This window comes from Dermochelys coriacea, chromosome 9, assembly GCF_009764565.3.
Source record: "Dermochelys coriacea isolate rDerCor1 chromosome 9, rDerCor1.pri.v4, whole genome shotgun sequence".
NCBI lineage: Eukaryota > Metazoa > Chordata > Testudines > Dermochelyidae > Dermochelys > Dermochelys coriacea.
This window is the reverse complement of record NC_050076.1, coordinates 9307261-9333472: the sequence shown is the minus strand read 5'-3', so window position 1 is coordinate 9333472 and position 26212 is coordinate 9307261. Positions and strand designations below refer to the sequence as shown.

The 26212-nt window shown below is 42.6% G+C and overlaps 1 protein-coding gene and 1 long non-coding RNA gene across 2 annotated transcripts in view; one reads left to right on the top strand and one right to left on the bottom strand.

The window, feature by feature from the left end:
- The window catches only part of LOC122455938, a 64324-nt gene that overhangs the window by 24755 nt on the left and 13357 nt on the right, over positions 1 to 26212 (top strand). The window lies entirely within an intron of this gene.
- On the bottom strand, positions 1063 to 25897 carry KNG1 (kininogen 1). The gene is made up of 10 exons (XM_038417008.2): positions 25684 to 25897; positions 22451 to 22561; positions 21820 to 21904; positions 16828 to 17000; positions 15029 to 15136; positions 12762 to 12843; positions 10651 to 10823; positions 5256 to 5363; positions 4008 to 4091; positions 1063 to 2470 (listed from the first exon to the last, which is right to left on the bottom strand). The coding sequence occupies exons 1-10, from the start codon at positions 25876 to 25878 to the stop codon at positions 1649 to 1651; spliced, it is 1941 nt and encodes a 646-aa protein (XP_038272936.1). The 5' UTR covers positions 25879 to 25897; the 3' UTR covers positions 1063 to 1648.

Sequence of the window (26212 nt, the reverse complement as noted above, 5' to 3'; positions counted from 1 at the left end):
TTAGCTTTTGGCAGACACCCAGCATGGAAAATATAAGCCTGAACAATTTACATTTGGAAGAGTTATAAGCAACAGAAAACAGTATTTTATAGTGGAAAGTGTCAGAGACAGCCTTAATTATACACTGTCGCCTATAATTAGGGCCCTACCAAATTAACAGTCCATTTTGGTCAATTTCACGTTGATAGGATTTTAAAAATTGTAAATTTCATGATTTCGATATTTAAATCTGAAATTTCACAGTATTGTAATTGTAGGGGTCGTGACCCAAAAAGGAGTTGTTGGGATGGGGGGGGTCACAAGATTATTGTGGCGGGGGGGTGGGATCTGCAGTACTGCTCCACTTACTTCTGCACTGCTGCTGGTGGTGGAGGTGCCTTCAGAGCTGGACAGCTGAAGATCAACAGCTGCTGGCTGGGATCCCAGCTCTGAAGACACAGCCATTGCCAATAGCAGCACAGAAGTAAAGATGTCATAGCATGGTATGGTACTGCCACCGCTACTTCTGTGCTGCAACCTTCAGAGCTGGACTGCTAGTCAGCAGCCATCGCTCTCCGGCCGCCCAGCTCTGAAGGCAGTGCAGAAGTAAGGGTGGCAATACTGTGACCCCCCCTAAAATAATCTTGCCACTCCCCTGCAACTCCCTTTTGGGTCAGGACCCCCAATTTGAGAAATGCTAGTCTCCCCAGAGAAATCTGTACAGTATAGGCTAAAAGCATATAAAAGAACAGATTTCACAGAGGGAGACCAGATTTCACAGACCGTGATGTGTTTTTCATGGATGTGAATTTGGTAGGGCCCTACCTATATTACTGTTACCAGACCTAAAGTGTCTGAGCACCTTTGCCACATGAAAGTCTCTCAGTTGCAGTTCCATATAGAATAGTTAATATTTTCTATACCGAAAATAGTTATGTAGCTTTGATAATTTATTCTAGTAGAAACCTGCATCAGTGAGAATTGGATTCTCTGAGCTGCCCTCTAACATCTCTTCCAAGAAGAGAACCTGCTAAGTGAAATACTGGCGGAAATGTTAATTGGAGTAAAGAAATTAACAAGTCATACATTTTCCTTTTATTTTGTTATTTTGTATTCTCCAAAAATTTGTCAGGCTTGCAGAGATGAAAAATATGGTTTTAAACCTCTAAGGAAGCGATTCTCACCCTGTTTCATACTGTGCCTTCTTTTCAAGCTTCATTTGACAGGGTTTCCTCAGATGACTCCCAGAATTTTTTGAACCAGTTCCCACGATGTTTCAAACATGCAGTGTTTGAATCCGTGCAGTACCTAGTGTGTTTCTGGCATCTGAGGTGAGGATGATGAGTTGCAAGTAACTGAATAAATCTACTTCAGCAGAAAACTAGAGAAAAGCGGCCTGACTTTCCTCTCACTTATACTTTTTCTATGCCAGTATAACTCATTGATTTCAATGGAGTTACTCCTGATCTACACCTGTGTAAGGGGAGAGTCAAGTACAGAGAACTGGCTCATGCTCTCAATTGCTCCAGAAAACTGCTGGTGACCCTCTTAAGTATCATAGCTAACAAGATTAGAACCACTGCTCTACAATTTTATACGTTTCTAAAGAAAATAATTTTTATGATTTTCTGTTTGTTGCCTAAAAAAAATGGACCATAAACTGTTTGAATTACAGTAGAGAATCCATGAGGTTAAAATCATCCAAGTCCTGGGGGGGTAGTGTGTATTTTTCTGTCTCTGGGTTCGTGTCTTCAGATAGATGAGGTAAAAGATCCTCATTTGTCAGTACTTTAGGTTTGTTAGTAGTAGTTGAGAGGGCTGTGATTGGTTTCCATGGCTTTCCAGGACACTTTGGGACAGATGGTTCTGGGAGATCTGGCAACCCACCAAATAAAAGAATATCAGGAATAATTCCAGGGCTGTCTGGTTCTGCAGGGAGATCAGGGATCTCAGTAAAACCATCTGTTAGATCTGTTGTGGGCTGCTGAGTTCTAGAGAGCACATCTAGCTCTACCAGATCAGGCTTATGAGATTGTGTACCTCCTGGTATTTCAGCTATTACAGCTAGCAGCATTTCCTTTTGGTTTGTGACCTTGTCATGGGATTCTTCAGAAGACTCTTCTGTTGAATGTTTACATTTGTCCTTTATCTTCTTTTGCTTATCCTTATGTTTTCCATGCCCATGCCCACGTCCATGTTTATCCTCATGTTCATGTTCTGGTCCACACCCAATATCATGTCTGCGCCTGTGTTCATCCTCATGTCCATGTCCACGTCTATTTTCATGTTCTGGTCCGTGCTCAATATCATGTCTGTGCCCCTGTTTATGTGCTGGTTCATGCCTAATGGCTTTTCCTGGCCCTTTGCTAGGGCCTTCTCCTTTTCTAGGTCCCTTTTCATTTTTAATTTGGGGTGTGTATTGAGTAGTTTTAGGTTCCACAGCTAGAGATCGGAAAGGAGTAAAGCCTGGAGGCCTTCTCATCAGTAGATTCTAAAAAGGAACAGGAGATATCAGACGCATATATTGCAATAATATTATTATCTACACATATTACACCATTTGGAACAATTCTGCTTGTGGTTGCAATGTAAGAGGTAGACATCTCTTGCCAAGTTTTTTTTAAAATAGTGCTTAAAAAGAAGGTGGTGGTGGAGGAGGGGTTCTTTGTTGACTGCCTGCCTTAGTTTCAAATATTTGAGAACTAGCAAATTGCAGATGATGTGTAAATGTGAGTCAATTAACAAAAATATGTTGTTAACAGATCTTGTGAACTAAGCTAGATAGTCATGTATATTTATAAGGGTGATAATAACAACACTTCATAGTGTTTTAGAGATTCTAGCTAAATAAAACACTTCACCCATCACTGAAATCCAGCCACCTTTAGGATGGAATAGTACAGTATTCAACCATTGTTCAGGGAAGTTTATGGTGAAGCCATGTTTGAAAACTGAAGTCAGTATAATATGATCTGGAGTGTAGACATAGCTGGAGAGGACATTTGCAGTCAATACAGAACAAATACAATGTTATGAGCACACCAAAATTGCTGAATGTGAGCTTGATTAATTCATTAAATAGGTCTGTCAATCTGTTTTTCTTTTCCTGGTTTTAGTAAAAGGCCCCCATAATGACCAAAATTCCAGAAGTTTGATTTTTATATCCTTTCTCTGAGACCACCGTGCTCTGACACAGATACAGGGCTGGATAATGGTTGGATGGGGACGAGGGGGAGGATCTGATGGAAATGTCTCCTGAAAACAAATCTACAATTCCAGGCCCATCCTGCCAGGCAAAAGGGGATCTGAACTTGATACCTGCTGCCCTACTAATGTGCAAAGATCAGCAGACATTGTGGAGATTTGTTTATCTCCCCAAAATGGTAATTTCCCCCCTCCCCCTGCCCCCAGTTTGCAAACACAATCAACATAGACATCTATGGGGATTGACAGTGCTCAGCATCTCACAGAATTAAGCATGACAGATCCTGCAAAGAACCAATCATCGGGCAGGCAGAATAGTCTCTATACTCATGGTAATGTTGCTCTCTTATTCTGCACCTTCTGCAGTTTAGTGTATGTCTAAACTGCATCTGGAAGTGAGCTTCCCAGTCCAGGACCACAGACTTGTGTTAGCAGGACTCCTGCTACTGCATTGAAAATAATACCTGTGTAGACAGTGCTTTGAAATTGTGACTTGGGCTGCGAGGCTTGCTTCTAAATGCAGTGTAAATGTATCCTTACTTAGCCCAGCATCTCATCTCAAGCATTGCATTAGCTCAGCCTAGGTCACTGAGGTCAGAGGGCGAGCGGAATGGTCACATTACTAAGATGATTAAAAGTGACCATTTCCCTTTCTTTAAAAATACAAGATAGGAGCTAATCTGAGGATAAAAATATGAGCTAATCTGAGAACTGGATGTTCTGTGAGACAGATAAAGGGATATAAATATTTCCCCACTACAAATTTTGCATCTAGAGTTGTAAGTAATCTAAAATGAAATAATATATTTATTGAGAATTCGTACCTCCTCTTCGGTGCAGCTAACCTTAGGGCGTATTGTCTTTGTCCAGGGTATCACATAAACTTGTGCTGTGCATAGCAAAGGTTTCTGTCACCAAATAAACAAACAAACAAACAAACAAACAAGTAAAGCCAACATGGGCTCTTAAAACAACAATATGTCACAAACATGAGAACAGACTGAGGTATGAATAAGGCTATACAATTTTAGTGACCCTTTTAAAAACCTTATTATATTTGGAGCTTTATGTGAATATCTGTGGAATCCATCTGTCTTATCTGTTCAACTCATAACGCTAATTCTCAGCACTTTCATCTCCAATGTACTTTACAAGCATTAGCTAGATAATCCTCATAGCACCCCTAAGGGTAGGTAAATGTTGATGTAATTATTGCTATTTAAGAATGGGAAATTGAGGTACAGAGAGGTTAAGGTCAAACATTTCAAAAGTGGCCATTGTTACTGGGTGCCTCGGTGGAACTGACTTTACTGCCCCTTGCTGTAGTATTTTTCAACCCTCAGAAATGAGCTCTTCCAGGTGGGGGATGGGGAAGAGAGAGAGAGAGAGAGTGTGTGTGTGTGTGTGTGTGTGTGTGTGTGAGATCCACCCACCACCACTCTGCTACAGACAGTCCCATCAGCACCATCCTCCTGACCAGACCCTCTTCCCCAACCTTAGGAGTGCTCTCTCCAGCAGCACTAACCCATCGTTCGATCCCAGCAACACCCAACTGGCATACCTTCCTTTGCCCAAAGTGTGCCAGCCCGTAGTCATAGGAGCACTCCACTCTAGCAACATCAGCCTGCCCACACCCTGGTAGTACCCTTCCCCAGCTTTCTTTTTCGAATCCATAACCCATAAAATGGTCAAAAAATTATCCAATTAGCTTTGCATTAAGCAGACAGATTGTGCAGTTGGAGTGACTTCACCGAAGCAACTCTTTCTGCTGTCCTTGGCAATATCTTGGGTCACACACAGAGCTAATGATAAAGGTAAAGATAATGTTAGGAGAGAAAACTCCCTCAGTTTATTGAGGAATGATTAGCATTTATTGATTTGGCTGTCTAGTGGTAGCAAAGGCCAATTGAAGTTGTCTAATAAAAAAACCAAATCCGGATTGCTGGTTTGCTGGGGGTTATTTTTGTTTTTTGGGGGGTTTTTTACAACATGATCATCTCTGACGCAATTCAATTGGGTTAATTTGGAGCCATCCCTCTGACTTGATGGTCTACAGCATCCCAATCACTTACGCTGTCTATTGTAGTTGCACAATCTTCATTCAGCTTCTTGACATCTGTCTTTGAGCAGTTTGTCTTCCTAATTTTAAATGTTATATTATAATTTTTTCCAGCAACCACCTGAAAAATCAGTAAGAAGATTTTCCTCATTAAATTGTTTTTATTACAAGAGGTTCACAGAAAAGGCAGTGCTCTAAAAACTTAACACCGTCCCACCAGAGGTATGTGCGTAAAAGTAAACAAACAAAACCCTTTTACAGTAAAAGTGACAATCATTATACATTTCTAATTGATGTATCTTCTTTACTCCCATTCCACCCTCAAAAATCATCATAGCACTGAAATTGGAGGAGACAAAAAGGTCAAAAGAATGTGAGCCACAATTCTGGCTTTGTTTTACTGCATGACTGCAGTAATTTAATTACTAACGAAGGAAATCGTTAAGAGACACCACTGTAGGGAGCCAAATATAAGGGAAGGGAAGTTGGGTGAGTTAAAATGAAGAGTCTGATAAATATAACCTCAGTGAAAGCCAAACTATTTGCCAAACACATTAAAGAGCTAAACTGTAATGGTTCATTAATGTGCCTGGGACAATTGATTTGTTGTTATTACGTAGTATTTTTTACCACACCCAAAAGGATCGCAGGAACCTCACAGCAGAAACAACAGACATGGGGTGAAATTCTGGCTCCACTGAGGTCAGTGGGAGTTTGTAATTGATTTCAATGGGGCCAAGATTTCACCCACGTTTCCTTCCCTGAAACTATTTATATACTGATTTCACTCATGATATAACACGGGGGTTTCTAGACAATAGGGACGGACTTGAAGAGGGAAGCACAGGTCAGATCAATAAGATAATGTGGATTGCTCTGCAAGGCTAGTGCATGCCATGGTAGGCTAGAAGTGTTTTTAATATTGGGATATTATTTAATAAATCTGTTAGCTGGCTAATTTTTTGTTGGTTTCACAGAAGAAGCGAGCCTTGGGGCTTGAACCAGTGCCCATTGTGGTAACTGATTTTCCATTGACTTCAGTGAGTGCTGGAACAGATCCATAAGGAAGCATGTCAGTGAGGAGAGAGTGGATAGAGGCCTTTCAGACCAGCTCAGGAAGGGTGAACCATGTGTCTGGGGCAATGTGGAGGAGGCACACAGACTTTTGAGGGAGAGGCAAACAATCAGGGCATTGAGGCTGATATTTGTGGTGAAGTGGAGAAGATGAGGATTGTTTTGTTTTAATCATATACCATGTGTAAACTAGGGCTGTCAAGTGATAAAAAAATTAATTGTGATTAATTGCACAATTAATTGCGCTGTTAAACAATAATAGAATACCATTTATTTAAATATTTTTGGATGTTTTCTACATTTTCAAATATATTGATTTCAATTACAACACAAAATACAAAGTGTACAGTGTTCACTTTATATTTATTTTTGATTACAAATATATGAACTGTAAAAAACAAAAGAAATAGTATTTTTCAATTCACCTAATACAAGTACTGTAGTGCAGTCTCTTTATTGTGAAAGTTGAACTTATTGATGTAGAGTTATGTGCAAAAAACCTCCTGCATTCAAAAATAAAACAATGTAAAACTTTAGAGCAGGGGTGCGCAAACTACGGCCCCTGGGCCACATCCAGCCTGCCAGCCGATTTAATCTGGCCCTTGAGCTCCCCCTCAGGAGCGAGGTCTGGGGCTTGCCGTGCTCCAGCCAGGGAGCAAGGTTGGGGGCTGCTCTGTGTGCACGTGCCACGGATCTGCGTGGCTCCCAGAAGTAGCGGCATGTCCCCTATCCGGCTCTTATGCATAGAGGTAGCCAGAGGGCTCTGCACACTGTCCCCACCCCAAGCACCGCCCCTGCAGCTCCCATTAGCTGGGAACTGTGGCCAATGGGAGCTGTAGGAGCAGTGTCTGCAGATGGGGCAGCACTGCAGAGCCGCCTTGCTGCAGCTCCATGTAGGAGCCGGATGGGAGACAAGCAGCTCCTGGAAGCAGCGGCATGAGGTAAGTGCCGCCTGGAGTCTGCACTCCTGAACCCGTCCTGCACCCCAACCCTCTGCCCCAGCGCTGATCCTGCTCCCGCCCTCCGAACCCCTCAGTCCCAGCACGGAGCACCCTCCTACACCTCAAACCCCTCATCACCAGCTCCACCCAAAAGCCTGCACCCCCATCTGGAGCCTTCACCCCCCTCCGTGCCCCAATCTCCTGCCCCAGCCCAGAGCCTCCTCCCACACTCCAAACCCCTTGGTCCCAGCCTGGCGCACCTTCCTACGTCCCAAACCTCTCATTTCCAGCCCCACCGAGAGCCTGCACCTCCAGCTGGAGCCCTCATTCCCCCCCCACACACACACACACCGCACCCCAGTCCGGAGCCCCCTCCTGCACCCTGAACTCCTCATTTCTGTCCCCACCCCAGAGCCTGCATCCCCAGCCAGAGCCCTCATCCCCTCCTGTATCCGAGACCCAATTTCGTGAGCATTCATGGCCCACCTACAATTTGCATACCCAGATGTGGCCCTTGGGCCAAAAAGTTTGCCCACCCCTGCTTTAGAGCTTACAAGTCCACATAGTCCTACTTCAGCCAGTCACTCAGACAACAAGTTTGTTTACATTTACAGGAGATAATGCTGCCCGCTTTTTGTTTACATCATCTGAAAGTGAGAACAAGTGTTCACATGGCACTGTTGTAGCCAGCGTAGCAAGATATTTACGTGCCAGATGCGTTAAAGATTCATATGTCCCTTCATGCTTCAACCACAATCCCAGAGGATATGCGTCCACACTGATGACAGGTTCCACTCAAAAACCATCTAAAGTAGAGCAAACTGATGCATGTTCATTTTCATCATCTGAGTCAGATGCCACCAGCAGAAGGTTGATTTTCTTTTTTGGTGGTTCGGGTTCTGTAGTTTCCACATCTGAGCGTTGCTCTTTTAAGACGTCTGAAAGCTCCACACCTCATCCCACTCAGATTTTGGACAACACTTCAGATTCTTAAACCTTGGGTTGAGTGCTATAGCTATTTTTAGAAATCTCACACTGGTACCTTTTTTGCGTTTTGTCAAATCTGCAGTGAAAGTGTTCTTAAAACAAACATGTGCTAGGTCATCATCCGAGACTGCTATAAGATGAAATATATGGCAGAATGTGGGCAAAACAGAACAGGAGATGTACAATTCTCCCCTAAGGAGTTCAGTCATAAATTTAATTTATGTATTATTTTTTTAAATGAGCATCATCAGCATGGAAGCATGTCCTGTGGAATGATGGCTGAAGCATGAAGAGGTATACGAATGTTTAGCGTATCTGGCACACAAATACCTTGCAATGCCGGCTACAAAAGTGCCATGCGAAGGCCTGTTCTCACTTTCAGGTGACATTGTAAATAAGAAGCGGGCAGCATTATCTCCCATAAATGCAAACAAACTTGTTTGTCTTAGCGAGTGGCTGAACAAGAAGTAGAACTGAGTGGACTTGTAGGCTCTAAAGTTTTACATTGTTTTGGTTTTGAGTGCAGTTATATAACAAAAAATCTCTACATTTGTAAGAAGACCAGTACTCCTTTTCTTTTTGCGAATACAGACTAACACGGCTGCTACTCTGAAACCTACATTTGTAAGTTAAACTTTCATGATAAAGAGATTGCGCTACAGTACTTGTGTGAGGGGAATTGAAAAATACTATTTCTTTTGTTTATCATTTTTACAGGACATATATTTGTAATAGAAATAATATAAAGTGAGCACTGTACACTTTGTATTCTGTATTGTAATAGAAATCAATATAGAAAAACATCCAAAAAATGTAATACATTTCAGTTGGTATTCTATTGTTTAACAGTGCGATTAATTGCAATTTTTTAATCATGATTAATTTTTTTGAGTTAATTGCATGAGTTAACTGCGGTTAATCAACAGCCCTAGTTCCTGCAGCTCCCATTGGCCGGGAATGGCAAAACCGCAGCCAATGGGAGCTGTGGGCGGCCCTGCCTGCGGACGGTCAATGTAAACACTGTCTTGTGGCCCACCTGTGGATTACCCTGATGGGACGCGTGCGGCCCATGGGCCACAGGTTGCCCACCACTGCTCTGGAGCGTTACTCGGGATGTAAGTTAACAGATTCCCAAGGAAAACAGTGAAGGCTCTATTGCTTAGGATTTTAAAAACTACTGTAGGATAGACAACAGAGAATATATGGTATAGAATGATGGCCTGGAGGATCGACTGGATGATCTTACTCATAGGTCTTTTCTATTTCTGATGTTGTATGAAATGATGCCAAAAGGTTTGGTAAAGAAGAGGTGAAAGTAAATTAAAGGACTTACCGGTACACCGGAGTCTTGAGCAGGGGGCATGGCTTCAATTAGAAGAGGCGTGACCTCAACCGGAAGAGGCAGGGCCTTAAATCCCTGGGCCCTTTAAATCTAGCTGGAGGAGTGGTGGCTGGGAGCCCCGGGCCCTTTAAATCACCCCCGAGCTGCCAGCTGCAGAGGTGGCTGGGAATCCTGGGGCTCAGGGGTGATTTAAAGGGCCCAAGGCTCCACTGCAGCAGTGGCAGCTGGAGCCCTGGGCCCTTTAAATCACTGAGGAGCCCTGGGGGCTCCCGGCTGCCACCGCTACCCTGGGGCTCTGGCAGAGCTTTAAAGGACCTGGGGCTCCAGTGTGGTAGTGGCTGCTGGAGCCCCAAGCCCTTTAAATCCCCACCTGAGCCCTGCTGCCTGAGCCCTGTGGTAGCAGCGGCTGGGCTCCGTTGGGAATTTAAAGGGCCCCGGGGCTCCAGCCACCGCTACCGTCCCAGCCCTTTAAATCCCCTCCGGAGCCCTGCCGCCGCTACCCCAGGGCTCAGGCAGCAGGGCTTAGGCGGGGATTTAAAGGGCTTGGGGCTGCGGCAGCCGCTACCGCCCCAGCCCTTTAAATACCTGCCTGAACCCCACTGCCACTACCCCAGGGCTTTAAATTGCCATCTGGGAAAGCCGGTCCCAGTACAGCGCACTGGCTCTTGCCGGTACGCTGTACCGGGGCGTACCAGCTTACTTTCACCTCTGGGTGTAACAAACATCAGATTCCTTAATCGGAACCCTGCCCTATTGTTTTGGGTCCAGGTCAGACAAAAAAAATATGTTGAAGGATTTTTGGGCTGGGGTGAGGGGGGATCCTTTTGGATGCATCCTAAGATGGCTGAAATTTGCAAGAATGGGCATTCAGATACCCTGGTGACCAAAGTGGTATAAACACTTGGGCAGATAGACCAGCTCCCAAGATTTCAAACCGAAATTCAAACCTTAACCCTGATTCAGCCCTGACCCCTGTCATCACCATATCCTTGGCCCATCTCTACGAAATATAGAGAGGTGGTCTTAAATAAAACTGAACATGAAAAGGAAAGAAGAATCCCAACCTGCACTGTGGCATATAATACTACTTCAGCTTTATAATAGAAGTCATCATTGCTCTCTGCATTATACTTCTCCAGGGTAGCCCTCAGTGGTTCCTCCAATTCTGTACTGTTAGTTGGGATGGGCCTTGGACAGCCAGCACAAATGGAAATGTGAGGAGATACAGTTTCCGCAACTGAAAGAAACATCAGGTTTCAAGTAAATCTAAGGAACAAAGATTCAGTGTGCATTGGGCTTGGGCGAACCATTGAGGGAGAAATTTATCTCTGCCAGGCCTAGCTGTGTTTGAGTCTGCTAGGGTGGGACCTAAAATATTTTGGGGCTTGATTTGGTAGATGTTTGTGTTGTCAGATCAATTATGTGTTCTGGAGAAAGCAGAGTTTAGGCACCAAGGGTCAAACAGTGCATTTGATCATTACACTGCTCCTCATGGAAATGAGAGTACAAATTGAGGGTGGCAAGTTTCTGTTAGAGGAGAAACATCTCCACTTGTATGATGGGCTGGACCAGAGGAAACAGGAGGCTCCTTTCATCCCTGAAATCTATGAGTGCACACTGTGCAGTGAGTGATTGTATTTTGAAGAATTACATAATCATTCCTTGAAGCAAAACAAGTCTATGAATGTGTAGGGAAGTAGCACATGCTACATGTAGTGACCCTGAACAGATCTAAAATCTTGGAATGGTAACAATCTATGTCCTAATAGAAGATTGGAAAGAAATTATAATAAACCAAATGGTCTGGTCAGAGGTATGGTGCTGGGTAATAATCAGGTGTAGGTGGGATAATTTACTCCTGGAAAAAAAGCTAAGTTTCCAAGTTATCAAATTTAAGAATTGAACGAAGGACAGTGATGTAACATGAAATAAAAAAAGACAACACTAGATGAATTCTTGAGTCTAGTTGAAAGGCTCTGAGAGCACTAGCCAAAGTGGCTATGGCTCATTGATTTAAGGAGTGATGTACATACAGAATCAAGTTGTGAATGTACAATAATAATTTGTGCATGTTAAAGGGGTTGTTCCTCTATGCCTTTCCCCCCTCCCCCCCAATATATCTGTATCTTTGTGAAAATTCTTCAAAATCAGTGGTTCTCAACCTTTCCAGACTACTGTACCCCTTGCAGGGTCTGATGTGTCTTGCGTAGCCCAGTTTCACCTCACTTAAAAACAACTTGCTTACAAAATTGGACATAAAAATACAAGTGTCACAGCACACAGTTACTGAAAAATTGCTTACTTTCTCATGTTTGCCATATAATTATAAAATAAATCGATTGGAGAATAAATATTATACTTAAATTTCAGTGTATAGTCTATAGAGCAGTCATTGTTTGTATGAAATTTTAGTTTGTACTGACTTCAGTAGTGCTTTTATGTAGCTTATTGTAAAACTAGGCAACTATCTAGATCAGTGGTTCTCAACCAGGGGTACAGGGCAAGAAAAAGGTTGAGAACCCTGATCTAGATGAGATGATGTACTCCCTGAAAGACCTTTGGGTACCCCCAGGGTACGTGTACCCCTGGTTGAGAACCACTGCTTTAAATGATGGCCATCTCTGCAGCTCTACTTCTATTTGGAGGGGTAGATCAGAGCTCCTGGGAAAATACAATTCTTCTGGAAACACAATAGACAAAACTGCTTACTGAAGATACTATGTGATATTGACTTCTCTTTAAAGGATATCTCCTGGTGGTGATGGTGGAGGAGGAAAGAAATTGGGGGGGGGGGAGGTGTTCTACCTGGAAATAAAGTTTAGAGGGATAAGTATACTCTCTGAGCTGCCTTGCTGATCTTCATGGTGGATTTAACCTTGAGCTTAACCCTGCTGACCCCCATTCAGGGTTCAGCGGCCCGCTTCACATGTCATAGACATATGGCAGCATTAAGATCAGAGAAGAGAACTTTCCCCTGCATTTTCAATACTTGTAGGAAATGAGAAAATTATTTGTTAATATTCCATTGTGTGTGGGGGGGAAAAGGCCTTATTGTTTTGCTGTGCCAGCAGAATAGGTTTCCCCTGCCGTGATTTTTTTTAGTCCCTTGGCATTTTTATTGTTCATCAATTTAAAACCATTAACATTTTTGAATTGTCAGATGGTTGTCACATACCTGGAAACTTGCATTTCTGTGCAACATCCACAATTGTGCTAGTAAGATCCACATAGGCCTTGGCTTCACAGCGACCTACATGCTGGGTTGGGGGGGGGAAAAAAGCTCTTTCTTTTCTCTTAGAAATACTTAACAAGCATATTTGTAAATGTCCTGATACCCTTCTTCACAGCAAACAATGCTGGGTCATGCGGAGAGAGATGAGAGACCTACTTATGTCGTCTTGTATACTGGTTGGTCTCCATTGTCTCCAGTGAATTTTCTCCTGATCTACGCAGGACCCAGCCATTCAGAAGTACGAGTGTGAGTTACAACTACTGGAAATGTGCTGAAGGGACTTGCTTATCCTGCTAATACCTACCAATGGGCAGCTATAGTGTGAATGAGATCAAAATCAGGTTCAGTGATTTCTGATCAGGAGAAAAGATGACCTTGGGAAATCCTCCTGAGAAAATGGGAAGAGCCCTTTATAGATAGATATTGAAAAAAGATTATTGGGACCAGTTTTGACTTGGCCCTGCAAGGTACTGAACAACTAACTCCCTTTGACTTCATTGGGAGGTTAGAATGCTTAGTACCTACAGAATCATACCCTTGGGGTATGTCTACACTGCAGTGTAAGCCCAGGGTTCGAACTCAAGCCTTACCCCCTTCTGTCTACACACAAACTGTACTAACCCAGGGCTCAGACCCAGGACCCTCCAGGCATGGAGGGTCTGAGCCTGAGTCAAGCCAGGACTCAGGATTCAAGCCCTATTGCTTTGCTGTGTAGACGCAGCCCCACTGGACTCATGCCTATAGGGTTCTAGGAGCCTGGGCCAAGCCCTGGGTGAGTGCAATTTGTGGTCAGACAAAAGGGGAGTTAGGCTTGAGCCTGAGTTCAAACGCTGGGCTTACACTGAAGTGTAGACGTACCCTGAGGGGTCAGTCTTTCTAATACTGCTGTAAACAATTTCCAGGGCACACACTAGTAAAACTTGCAGCATAAGATAACAATTCAGAAGTACTGGTGTAAGTTACAACTACTGGAAATGTACTGAAGGGATTTGCTAATCCCTACAAATGGACAGCTAAGTTCAGTGGTTCAGGTATTATATGACTAAGGCCCACTCTTACAAGCCATATGTGGGTCAATCTTACATGCCATTACTGGTAGCCCTCCTGAATACAAGTGACATAGGTAGATATCCCATTTGACAGATGGGGAAAACCGAGGCTCAGACGGGTTAAGTGACTTGTTGAATGTTAAAGAGCAAGTCGGTGTCAGAGCCAGAAATTGAATCCAGATAGTCTGACCCTGCCCCGCTGTTTTTTCACTATGCAGTCATTTCTTATCCTTTCTATCAACACTTCTGAAATTGGGTAGCATTCTCAAGGTATCCAGGAGCAACAGGAGAGGTATTCTGCAGAGGTACTTGTTTGTAACAACTAGTTTTTGGTGAAATATAAGTGAGTTTTGATAGGATGGTCTTTTCCATCCACAAGACAATTTTTGCCACCACTAGCAGCAGTTGGGGAGAAAAAGAATGAATGTTTCAACCATTCTCCTGAAAGATGTACCTGTAATCAAGGCAGCTGGTAACTTATGGCACAGCGTAGCTGTAGTATGTGTATTTATTTATCAAATCCTTAGAAGTTTTCCCATACAGACTGTGGTGCAGATAACAGTAATTTAGCAATTTGCTTTTCCTAAGAAATATCTGCCTGAAGCATTTTAATTTCCACATTACTGCTCTCCCAATGCAGCTCCCTTGGCCAGGCTGCATAAGAGAATTTGCAAACATTTCAGGGCATGGCCTTTTTAGGCTTTGATTCATCAAAGGACTTAAACATGCACTTAAATCCATTCCTAAGGAGCATGGCACTTAAGCACATGTTTAACTTTAAGCCTGTGGTTAAATTCCATTGGCTTTAAGGGTATGGCTACACTGCAATAAACACCCATGGCTGACCTGTGTCAGCTGACTTGAGCTTGCGGGGATCAGACTGCGGGGCTATAAAATTGCAGCGTAGACATTTGGGCTCAGGCTGGCACCTGGGCTCTGGGACCCAGCCAGAACCTGGACAGTTGTGCTGCAATTTTATAGCCCTGCAGCCCAAGCTTCGTGAGCCCAAGTCAGCTGACATGGACCAGCCACAGGTGTTTTATTGCAGTGTAGACATACCTTAAGCTAAGCAGGTGCTTAAATACTTTGCTGAATCAGAATCTTAGTAATTAATTACCAACATAAGAAGCTGTTTTGATAAACTACGTGAATACCACTTACACCTCCAACAATGGGTTTGCACTCTGGACTTAAATCCTGAAAATTATTCTTGGTGCAGTTAGTCTCCCTGACTTCATATTCAACCGCATAATTCCATCCAGCCACCACCTGGAACAAATATTTAGGAGATAATTCAATATGTATTTGAAAGAAAAACTATTAAATAAAATCATCAAATAAATAGCCAGATGATGATTATGATAATACTTTGCACATCTGTAATGCCTTCCATCCAAGGGTTTCAAATTGCTCTGAAGTCATTAAGCCACACAACAGCCCAGTGCAGCAGGAAATTATTATTCTCATTTTACAGAAGGGTAAAGTGAGTCATAGGGGCTAGCTGTGAAATTTGTAACCAGATCCAGGTTCAGATTCCAATCCCCTCCCCCACCCACTTCACAGTGCAGGGTTTCTCACATCTTCCATTGAAGCATCTGTTACTGGCTACTGGACTAGAGGATACTGGTCTGATCTGGTGTGGCAGTTCCTATGATCCTAGGTATAACACATGGCATAACAATATCTGAATAATGCAACTTTGAGTTGTAGGTGTCATTTATTATAAGGGGTGCTGCAATTATTATTTACTAGGAATTGTCTGCCTTGGGCATTTTCTTCTTCTATCTTGTTCAGGATTTTAGTCACTTTTTTGTTTGTTAAATGGCAACTTTCAATAATATCTGTTGTAAGGGTGCAGTTTACCTAATCCACCTAAATCTCAAGTACTCTGACTTTATGCAAGTGAAGTTCTGGAAAGTGGGGAGGCAAAATCCATCCTCCAGCCTAAACCCAGGATGCAACTCACTGTTTGTGGCTACTGACGTCAATGGATTTTGGATCAGGCCCCATATGCAGAAGTGATAGGGATGCTGAATTAACATAAAAATACATAATATTCCTTCCCCAGTCCATCCCAATTAAATCCTTTAATTTATTCTAGTCTGACATGATGCCTGTTTAGAATGCGTACGTGGTGTAGCTGGAGAGAGGATTGCTGCGCCAGTGCAGCCCCCCTTGGAGTAAGGAATGTGTAGACCCCTGTTTCTTGCGGCTAAGGTGACCAATGCCCTTAACAAATAAAGGGTGGAAAATGGTTTCTTAATTCAATTGATTTGGTTCATGATATTTTGAGCAAGTTAAACAATTGCTCAAACTGACTAGTGTAACAATACAAAAAGATAAATGCATACAACTATGCAAAGGAAAAGTGTACCTAAATTGCATTAAGTTATATAATACTTAAAATCAAATCAGAAACATATCTTAGAGCTGGGTCATACTGATGCCTAAGCTGAGTCCCTGGCACAGATATGTAACCCTTTCATGGAACACAAATTGACATGGAACTTTGGGGGCTCGAATGTGCATTCCTTGTACACTCAAAATTCCCACTGAAGACCAAAATGCAAAATCCACTTCTGTCTCACAGGCAGAATGTGGGCTTTTTATTTTTCTGAACCACTTCCTTTCTTTTGCCTTGTCTAAACCACAAAATATACCAATTGCTGACAATATATGTGGGTGATGTGTACAGCTGTACCAGTGCTGAACACTGTTTAGTTGAAATTGGAGACAAGGACAAACTATGTTCAGTAGCAGTTCAGAAGCCATGGGTAAAACCACTGAAAATCAGGCATTTAGCCTTTTGTGCCTCAGTGTCCCCATCTATAGAAGTTAAAAGTGTTATTTTTATATTACATATTTTACTATCGTAAAATGGAACTAACTACAGGTTGTTAGATATAAAGAACCAAAGTACCTTCTTTTATAAAATAAAGAAAAAAATCTGATATACAAACCTGCCTGGTGGCTTTTATTATTTCACCAACTTCAAAAAGAGAAGATTGTTCACTCTGATTATTAAAGATCCGAATAGAATATCTCAAAATGGGTAACAATTGTAGGCTGTCCCCCGGTATGGGATGATAGCATCCAAGACACTGGACTCGGGAAAGAATCACCTTTCCTTCAACTGAAAAAAACAAACCAACCAAAAAATTCAGCTTTTTGCTTAGTAAAACAGCCTAAATTGTTTAGTTCCCAATTTTTTTTGTGAACAAGAGAGAGAGTTTAAGGAAGAATCCTCATTCCTTTTGATTGGCAAAGAGCTTGAGCAGCAAAATACAGATCCAGATTTTAGCCCCCCAGTAAGGATATTCAGGGTGTTCAGAACCAGGCTTTTTGGCTCAGTTCAATATAGTTGTATGGGGCACCTTTGAAATCTGGATCCAGATCCGAGTTCAGATGCCAAACCCTTCACCGACCCAAGTTCAGCAGTCTTTGGATCTAAAGTTTTTTTTCAGGCTCTTCTATACTTTTAATGTGAAAATACAGCATGCAGCTTTGAAACTGTGCAAGAGAGGAAGTCATCCATCAGCCCCAGCCAGCAGCTGTAGTAAAGGGAGATTCCCCAGGAGATTGTGGTTTTTACCAGAAAATTCTTAGTCAATGTGCAGCAGCTTGTACTCCACACCACACTGCAATGGAAAACTTGATATTAAAATTTCAGCTGGCACCTTTTGAGGTGGGCCATCATGACTCGGATCTCCCCTACAGATGCAGGTCCAGCTACTCTTCAGATGCATTGCCTGAATTGCCCCTGCATGGGCTGTCAAATACTGACCAGGTGGAATCAACTTTCAGGCACCACCAAGCTGGGCTGGATTTGAATAGGCAATCTGGAAGAAGGAGGCTCCAGATTCTGTTCCCTGCCACTAATCTTATTAACCCCCTTCCTGCCTTGTAAGCATGGGTTGGATTTTCATAAGTTAATTTAATAGTTCAGTCCATAAATTAATTTCATAATTCAGTGACCTTGAGAACCAGCATGAGACAATATCAGATCTCTGTGGAATTTAAGTAAAATCTGTGGGCCAGATCCTCTGCTGGTGGGAACTATGCCAATTTACACCAGCCAAAGAACTGGCCCAATATTTCTATAAGGACAAGTTCCATTAGTGAAGGCTGAGCAATATATTACTCACTCATTAGAAACTGAGCTATAAAATCCTTCACCAGACTGACCCGATTGTTTACCTCTTCCTGTAGGGATCATTGGACAACATTTTGCTCTCACCAGTGTAAATCTGCAGTAACTCCACTGTAAGTAATTTATCTACTCTGAGTTTATATCAGTGTAGATTGCCTTATCTTCAGTGTGTGCAGCCACAAATCAGAATGTAGCAAAACATCCAGCACATCCTGTTCTAAAGTGATTGTGGCCTTACCCACAATTTTAGCTCTTTTCACGAGCAGTGAAGAACATCTACACTTTTTGCAAAACTGCAGCTGTGCCTCTGATATATTCAATTCAAATGTAGATTTTCAGTTTTCAAAATAACAAAATCAAATGCATCCCTTCCTTGAGTTAACCAAGGAACGCACATCCCACTTATTAACCTTCCTGGCAACTAGATGTCACCATTGTCCCACAAATGCATCTGAAACAAAATATGATTTAGTTGGTAAAACATGGACACTGAAGAAAGGAGATCAATTGTGATGTTTTCAATCATTGTAACTTGTTTCTAATACAGGAGTTTACTCATGGAATTAATGACCACGTACGGGGAGCTGTGCTGATTATAAGCTGACCATGTGGCACCAACTATTGTTAAGGTTGTCTAAATATTTCCATTCCAAAGGGCCTTTTTCAGATTATTATAATCCTGTCAGACTTTTACTTTTGGGATGAATTTTTCCTCATTTTTTACTCAGTCAGAAGAGTCATTGGAGGGCGGGGGGAGGGGAGTAAATTTGAACAAAAACAGTTCAGGCATTTTTGAGTGTGAAGAAAGTGAAAAAGATACATTTTTGCCATATAGCAAAGCTTTTTGCTACCTTTATTTTAACCTCTGTTGTGCCTCAAGGGGTGGGGATAGAGATTTATAATTTGGGGAATATCCAGTCCATAGGTCACAGATGTACTTTGGTCCAGTGAAAAATCAGTTTTGATTTGGCTGAAAAGTAAAGGATTAAAAAAACATTCTTCATGCAGACTCTGGTCCTGAACGGCAGGTATAAGAGGCCAGGGAGACTAAGCCTCACCAAATAGGATGTGGCGCACCTCCCTTTGGAGACGTGCTGCTGGCATGCCGATTTTGGAGCGCTGCTGCCGAAAGGGTGCCCCAGCTGTGGCCCTGTCCACACTGCACCCCAAGACCCCTCTCCCGCGTCCTGCTCTTCCCCTGTGGCCCCGACCACACTGCTCCTCTTCCAGTCCCTGCTCCACCTCTTTCCTGAGGTACCCACCGCTCGTGCTTCTCCTTTGCTTCCCCCGCAGCCTACCCACCTGCCTCTCGTGCCTCTTCACCCCCTCCCCACGGCCCCACCGCCTGCTGCTCACACCTCTTCACCCCCAGAGGCAGAGAGGCATGGGCAGGGGGACCCTCAGGGAAGGATGGAGCAGAGAGGTGAGAACGGCAGATGTGTGTGTGGGATTTTGAGGAGAGGGTCAAGCATGAGAGGGGCCTGGGGTGGAGTGGGGGCGGGCGTCAGGGTGGAGCAGGGGGTGGGACCACGCTCCGGGTACTGATGGCCCCCCCATTTCTAGGGAGCTTCCGGCACTCGGGCCCAGCCTCCCCAGATGCGGGAGTCATATGCCACCCATGACTCTGGTTTTCATTACATGATAAACGCTATTTTTAATAGCAATCTTCCTGTGTTCCATTGGCACAGCACATGCTTTCATAAGAAAGTGGAGTGGAATTTCATTTTTAATGTGTATTAGCTTGTGGAAAATAATTTGTGCGGTTATGAATGGAATGATGCAGACTCCTACCTTTAAAATTACCTGAGAAACAAGATAGGTGAGGTAATATCTTTTCTTGGAACAACTTCTGTTGGTGGAGAGCAGAGAATATGCTCCAAAGAGAAAATGCAGGATATACACCTTAACTCACTTAAGTGAGGTATAAAAGACCAGGGATGCTAATCCTCCTCAGACAGGATGTGGCGCACCGCCCTTTGGAGGCATACTGGTGGCCTGCTGTCTTTGGAGCACACTTTGCCTCACTTTCACTAAACAAGGACACTCCGCCAGAGAAGTAGATTGCATCATGGAATGGGTCACCCAAATACTTTGGGAGGACAGAAAAAAAAAACGCTTACTAATTGCACACCTCCAGTTGTTACCTACCACCAGACACTAGAACCCATACGGATTATCATCAAACAATTACAACCCATACTTGATGGGGACTATATCCTAAAGACATCTTTCCTGAACCATCTCTTCTGGCCTTCAAACAACCCCAACCTCACCAAACTCATCATTAGAAGCAAGCTCCCCACAGACCAGGACACGTCAACTCAAGGTAGCACCAGACCCTTCTAGAACAACAGATGGAAAACCTACAGACATATCTCCACAGTTACTCTGGTCAGTATCCTCACAAACACACCTTTCAAGATCCACGGGTCCTACACATGCCTATCACAACATGTGGTGTATCTCATCCAGTGCATCAAATGCCCCAACAACAGCTATGTGGATGAAACCAGACAATCACTAGGCTCTTGAATGAACTCACACAGAAAAATGATAAAAGACAAAAACACCTTATCACCCATAGGTGAACATTTTTCACAGAGCAGGCACTCCACAGCTGACCTATCAGTCCTCATCCTCAAAGGAAACATGCACAACACCTTCAAAAGGCGAGCCTGAGCACGTAAATTCATAACTCTGTTGGACACTAAGAAGCCTGGACTTAACAGAGACACTGGTTTTATGACTAGGGCCCTACCTAATTCACGGTCCATTTTGGGGGTCAATTTCACTGTGATAGGATTTTAAAAATTGTGAATTTCATGTTTTCAGATATTTAAATTTGAAATTTGATGGTGTGTAATTGTAGGGGTACTGATCCAAAAAGGAGTTGTTTGTGGGGGGGGGGGTGAGATACTGCTACCCTTACTTCTGAGCTGCTGCTGGTGGCAGAGATGCCTTCAGAGCTGAACGGTCGGAGAGCGGCAGCTGCTGCCCGGGAGCCCAGCTCTGAAGGCAGAGCCACCACCAGCAGCAGCGCAGAAGTAAAGATGGCCTGGTATGGTACTGCCACACCTACTCCTGCATGGCTACCTTCAGCGCAGAGCCCTCGGTCAGCAGCTCTCCAGCTGCCCAGCTCCGAAAGCAGTGCAGAAGTAAGGGTGGCAATACCATGACCCCCCTAAAATAACCTTGCCACTCCCCTGCAATTCCCTTTTGGGTCAGGACCCCCAATTTGAGAAATGCTGGTCTCTCCAGATAAATCTGTATAGTATAGGCTAAAAGCACATAAAAGACCAGATTTCACGGAGGGAGACCAGATTTCACAGTCCGTGACACGTTTTTCATGGATGTGAATTTGGTAGGGCCTTACTTATGACCTATTACAACAATTTGTAATGCGCCCTGTGAGCATTAACTTTCCATTGCCCTGTGACTGCAGAGGTGTTAATTGCTTGCTTCATTTTTAAGTGGTCTCCTAACAAATGTTTGAAACCCTTACACTTAAAAAAATCTGTCCCTCCATGTGTTTAGTTTGGTCACTGTGGTTACCTTCTCTAGAGCTGAGGAAGAGCTCTGTGAAGCTCAAAAGCTTGTCCTGTCCACCAACAGAAGTTGGTCCAATAAAAGATATTACATCACCCACCTTGTTTGTCTCATATACTGGGACCAACACAGCTACAAAAACACTGCAAACAACAATTTAAAATGAGCTGGAAGTTTCAACAAAGTCCTTTTGTAGGTTGTAGTTGTTCTTTTTATTCAATACAACTATATAATGCCACTCTGAGCAGTTACATACCTGGGATAATTTTGCATTCCTGTGTAACATTACTGATTTTCTCAGTCTTGTCAACATAAACTTGAGCTGTACATTCGCCTGATTCCTACAAACATAGATGACACCATTTGTCTTTAAGCCACCGGATGCAGAAATCCAGTTAGCACCATATTTATTGCTGTGAAATACTCCTGTGGTAGTTTATTGCAATAAAAAAACACAACTGGGAAGTGTAACCAATGTTTAGTGGACAAAAGGAATACAAACTGATAGCATTTACACCTGTGCAATCCCATTGACAGCAACAAGGGTTGTACAGTTGTGAATAAAGGCATAACTTGGCCTGCAGGACCTTAATTGCTGTGATAGCTGCAAGAAGAGATTGCCCAGCTTGACTGTCAGACACCAGGTTGGGTTTGTATGGCTATCAGTTAGGAATAAGTGAGAGGAGAACCAGGCTGCATCATTTTACTTGTAAACTGAGCACATTCCCTCTGCAACTCCAATGAGACGCAGTAAATATGGAACCCTGCAATACCATTTTCAGAGTTACTTATGGCAGAAGGGCACTCTAGCCCCAAGAGTCTGGTATCTTTCTGGTTACATTGCTACTTCCATATATGGAATTTTTAAAAAGAAGGCAGCCACTTACAGTTTCTGCAGATGCTCTGTAATCACAATCTTGCCAGAGTTTATCTCCCCCAACAGCACAAGCGCTCTCTCTTATTCGGTACATCACAAAGAACTGTTTGCCAGAGCCCGCCTGGAGAAAACAAGATGCAAGTCATCATTTGCATAGTGATAAGACAGCAAGTCATTGGAGGGGATGAGGGTTTCCGAGGGCTTTCATACTGTACTGTGTATAGCACGGAGTGATAAAGTGTGCTTTAAATTAGCTAATGTCTCTGTTGAGCAGATCTCCAAAATCTTTCTGACTCAGTAATCAACATATCTAATTAAGTCATTTGTTCTAGTTAGCCATTTGCCTAGGTTGTTCCACATACTGTCTCTAGGATGAAAAAATAGTGCAAGAAAACAGTCATGTTTTCAACTTCTTTGTATCCTAGTATTTCAAGTGCTCTCTGATTCAGCAAATATGAGCGGCTGCTTAGGTGGTCTGCAGCTCTACCATATTGGATTGTGCTTGTGTCAGCCTTTATTAATTATAGTTGGGGCTGGTCAGTAGAAGGATGGGATCCTTCTGAAGAAATCCTTGAGATACTGCTAATGTGGTGTTGGTAATTCAGTAGGAGGCACTTCCTCCTACCCTCCAAATTCAACAGTGAATCAATGCCCTAAAATGGCATCAGAAGGCACTGCAATTCTTGAAGATGTATCTTTTGGATGACCATTTGTAGTCACTAGGAATCCTGTGGCATTTAATAATAAAAGACGAGTTATTATATTAACTTCTATTCTTGGCCAGATTTGAACATGAGGAACTACATTCAGCAGAATTAAACTCTCCCTGCAGTTTCAATTGGATATAGCAAGAGAATTATTGTCTTCATTATTCCACAGTTAACTGTTAAAGACTAGTTGATTTTAGTAGAATTATGATGGATTTACACTGGTGTAATTGAGAGCAGAATTTGGTCCAGTGTTCTTTCTCACTTCCTGTTGTGCACAGAATAGCAGCTCGAGCACAGTGGTGCATGAAATAATTTCCACCGGCTGTAAAGCAGGATGAAAAAAAACATAATGGGCTGAATCCTCAGCTTGAGGCATTGACTTTAATGGAGCTATGCCAATTTATACCAGCTGAGGATCTAGCCCATAATGGGCCAAATTCTGCTCCGTTACATTGGTGTAAATCTGGAATAACTTTACTTCAGCGAGTAATGGATGTAAATGAGAGAAAGGGCTGGCTTCTTATGTTACGTTGTTTGCTATTTTATTTCATTATTATTGCCACCAGTTATGTCTTTAATTAGGGGAAGCTCAATCTTCCACTAGCCAGCCTTTATGTTTAATTATCTTATCAACAATTAATGTACATGAATGTGTAATAATAAGCCATTTAACTGATGAGTGCAGCACTGCAGGACTGGTAATAAGTGAACTCTACACTATATTTAGAAGAAGAATTAAGAACAAATCAAATCTTGTGGGCTTTGGCAATGCTCCCTCTTGCTCTTCTCTCCCCCCAACATAGATGGAAATTCAAAGCAACATGTCATTTTCACTTCAGGTCTTCTGTAAAATTAAATCAGTGTGTCTAGCTAAGAAAAGGCAAAGAGTTACTGCAATAAACATGTATATATTAAAATTAAAATGTCCAGCATAGGCTGTTATGAATATTAACGATATGCATTACCAGAAGACTAGAAAGGAATGGGGTCTCATTAAGGCTCTGATTCTGCAAGGACTTATGCATGTGCTTAACATTAAACATGTGACTAGTCTAATTTAAGATGTTTGGACTAATGTGTTTAACATTAACAAATGCAATGTTTGCATAATTGGGACTTTAGTACTTGACACTGTGTACTGGGAGTCTCTTCAAGTCCCTCCCCCCACCGTTCTCTAGCATGAACTGGCTCATAGCAAGTCTAGAAAACATAGGCAGTATTTTTGACTCTGTTTCCAGAAAAGACAATGTTATCTAGTGGTTAGAGTAAGGGGGTCTAGATGTCAGGAGATGTGGGTTCCAGTCCCACCTGTAACACTGGCTTACTGTATGACCTTAAGCAAAACACTACACCGCTCCGAGCTCAGCTTCTTATCTGGGTAAAGTGCTTTGAGATCTTTGAGTGCTAAATATTCTTATTAATATATTGTTTATGATTATCTACATTTTAAAATCCAATGCAGTAGAAAGATGTTAATGTTGTTCCCAAGAAAAGTAATGCTTATCATTATTCTTATAGCAACCTCATCATTGGGTGGCTCTCAAGAGTAAATGCTCTTTTGCTAGACTTGTCACCATATATGATGAAGAGACTGGTTGATATTTTAGGTAGATATGTGACTCAGGACTGGAGACCATCAAATAATATTCACAAATAAATCAAAATGTTTCTATCATTTGTCAAATCAATTATTTGCAAATATATTTTCTACATTGCAACCAGCTCTTTTCAAGACAGACCACATCAAGTTTCTTTTAATAATAAGTATGCTTCTGCCGTAGGCCTCAAATATTTTCCCATAATGGGTAAATGTTAGTATGCCCACATAGTGACTTGGTAAGGTGACAACGTTGGGTCAGTGGTATAGTTGTGAAAAGAAATCAGTTTTCCTGACTTAGTCCTGCAAACTACTGACCCCTTAGTACCACAAGTGAAGGCACTTGAGAGACCCTGCCATATAGTACAAACACAGGGCCAGATTCTGATGCCATTTCTCATGTTGACTATCCCCCTTGAGTTCAACGGAGCTACTTTACTCATAGATCCTTTAGTACTTTCTTCGACCTAATTACAAAGTTTAAAGTTTTTTTCATAGGGCCAGATTTTGAACCCTTTACTCACTTTTACTTTGGTGAGCATTTCCTGGTAGGAGTAATCCCTCTGACAGGAACGGCTTACTACTGTGAGTAAGGGCTCAGTATTATTAGGGAACAGGAGAACTATACAGAACCAGATTCTGCTACCCTTTTTCATGACAATTAGAAGTGGGGTTTTTACCCACAAAAGCTTATGCCCAAATAAATCTGTTAGTCTTTAAGGTGCCACTGGACTCCTTGTTGTTTTTGTGAATACAGACTAACACAGCTACCCCCTGATACTTAGTACCTTACTCTGCAACTAGTTCCTTTGATTTCATTGGGACATCATGCAGACCAAGGTGTGATTCCACGTGAGGGAGATGGGCAGAATCTGGCCATAAATAAAAAAAATAAAAATAAAAAATCCAAAGATGCTTTTTGCAGAGTTTACTTACTATTCTCTTAGCTTCCATCACCATGTACAGAGCAAACTGGTTGCCATCTGTTTTGTCTCCATTATATTTTCTCAGTGCTATGTCCACCGCTTCAAAGATATCAGGGTCATCACAGTCTGCATCCTGGGTTGGGAGAGGGCTAGCTCTGCTAGAGAAAAAACTGCAGCAGAGAACTAGCACAGTGGAAAGTTTCATAACTGGACAAAGCAGCCCCCTCTGAAACTGGGGGACTCTTCCAAATACAAATGAAAAACCCCTGGTAGGGATTTAATAACCTCTTGTTTTTTTTCAGAAGCAGTCGGCAAGTAAACAGAGTATGGGGGTTGGTGGACTCTCATCATATCCTGTTTGCCTAGCAAACAACCCTTTGGGTTTATCCAAACAAACATTGTACAGTCACTTTAATGACACCAAGGTTGTTCACCTGCCATCAGGATAACGGGATAAGCCTCTGCACATTAGAGTCACAGGGTTAGATCCCCAGCATCAGCAGCATAGAGCCCTGAGCACAGGAGAAGTCTCAGAACAT

What these genes read in the sequence shown, in the direction of transcription:
- KNG1 (XM_038417008.2), bottom strand. Translation starts at nt 25,878, where the DNA reads ATGAAACTTTCCACTGTGCTAGTTCTCTGCTGCAGTTTTTTCTCTAGC. An exon ending in ACAGAGCATCTGCAGAAACT is followed by an intron (nt 21,905 to 22,450) that starts GTAAGTGGCTGC and finishes CTATGTTTGTAG; the next exon opens with GAATCAGGCGAATGTACAGC. An exon ending in ACAGAAATGCAAGTTTCCAG is followed by an intron (nt 10,824 to 12,761) that starts GTATGTGACAAC and finishes TGTTTCTTTCAG; the next exon opens with TTGCGGAAACTGTATCTCCT.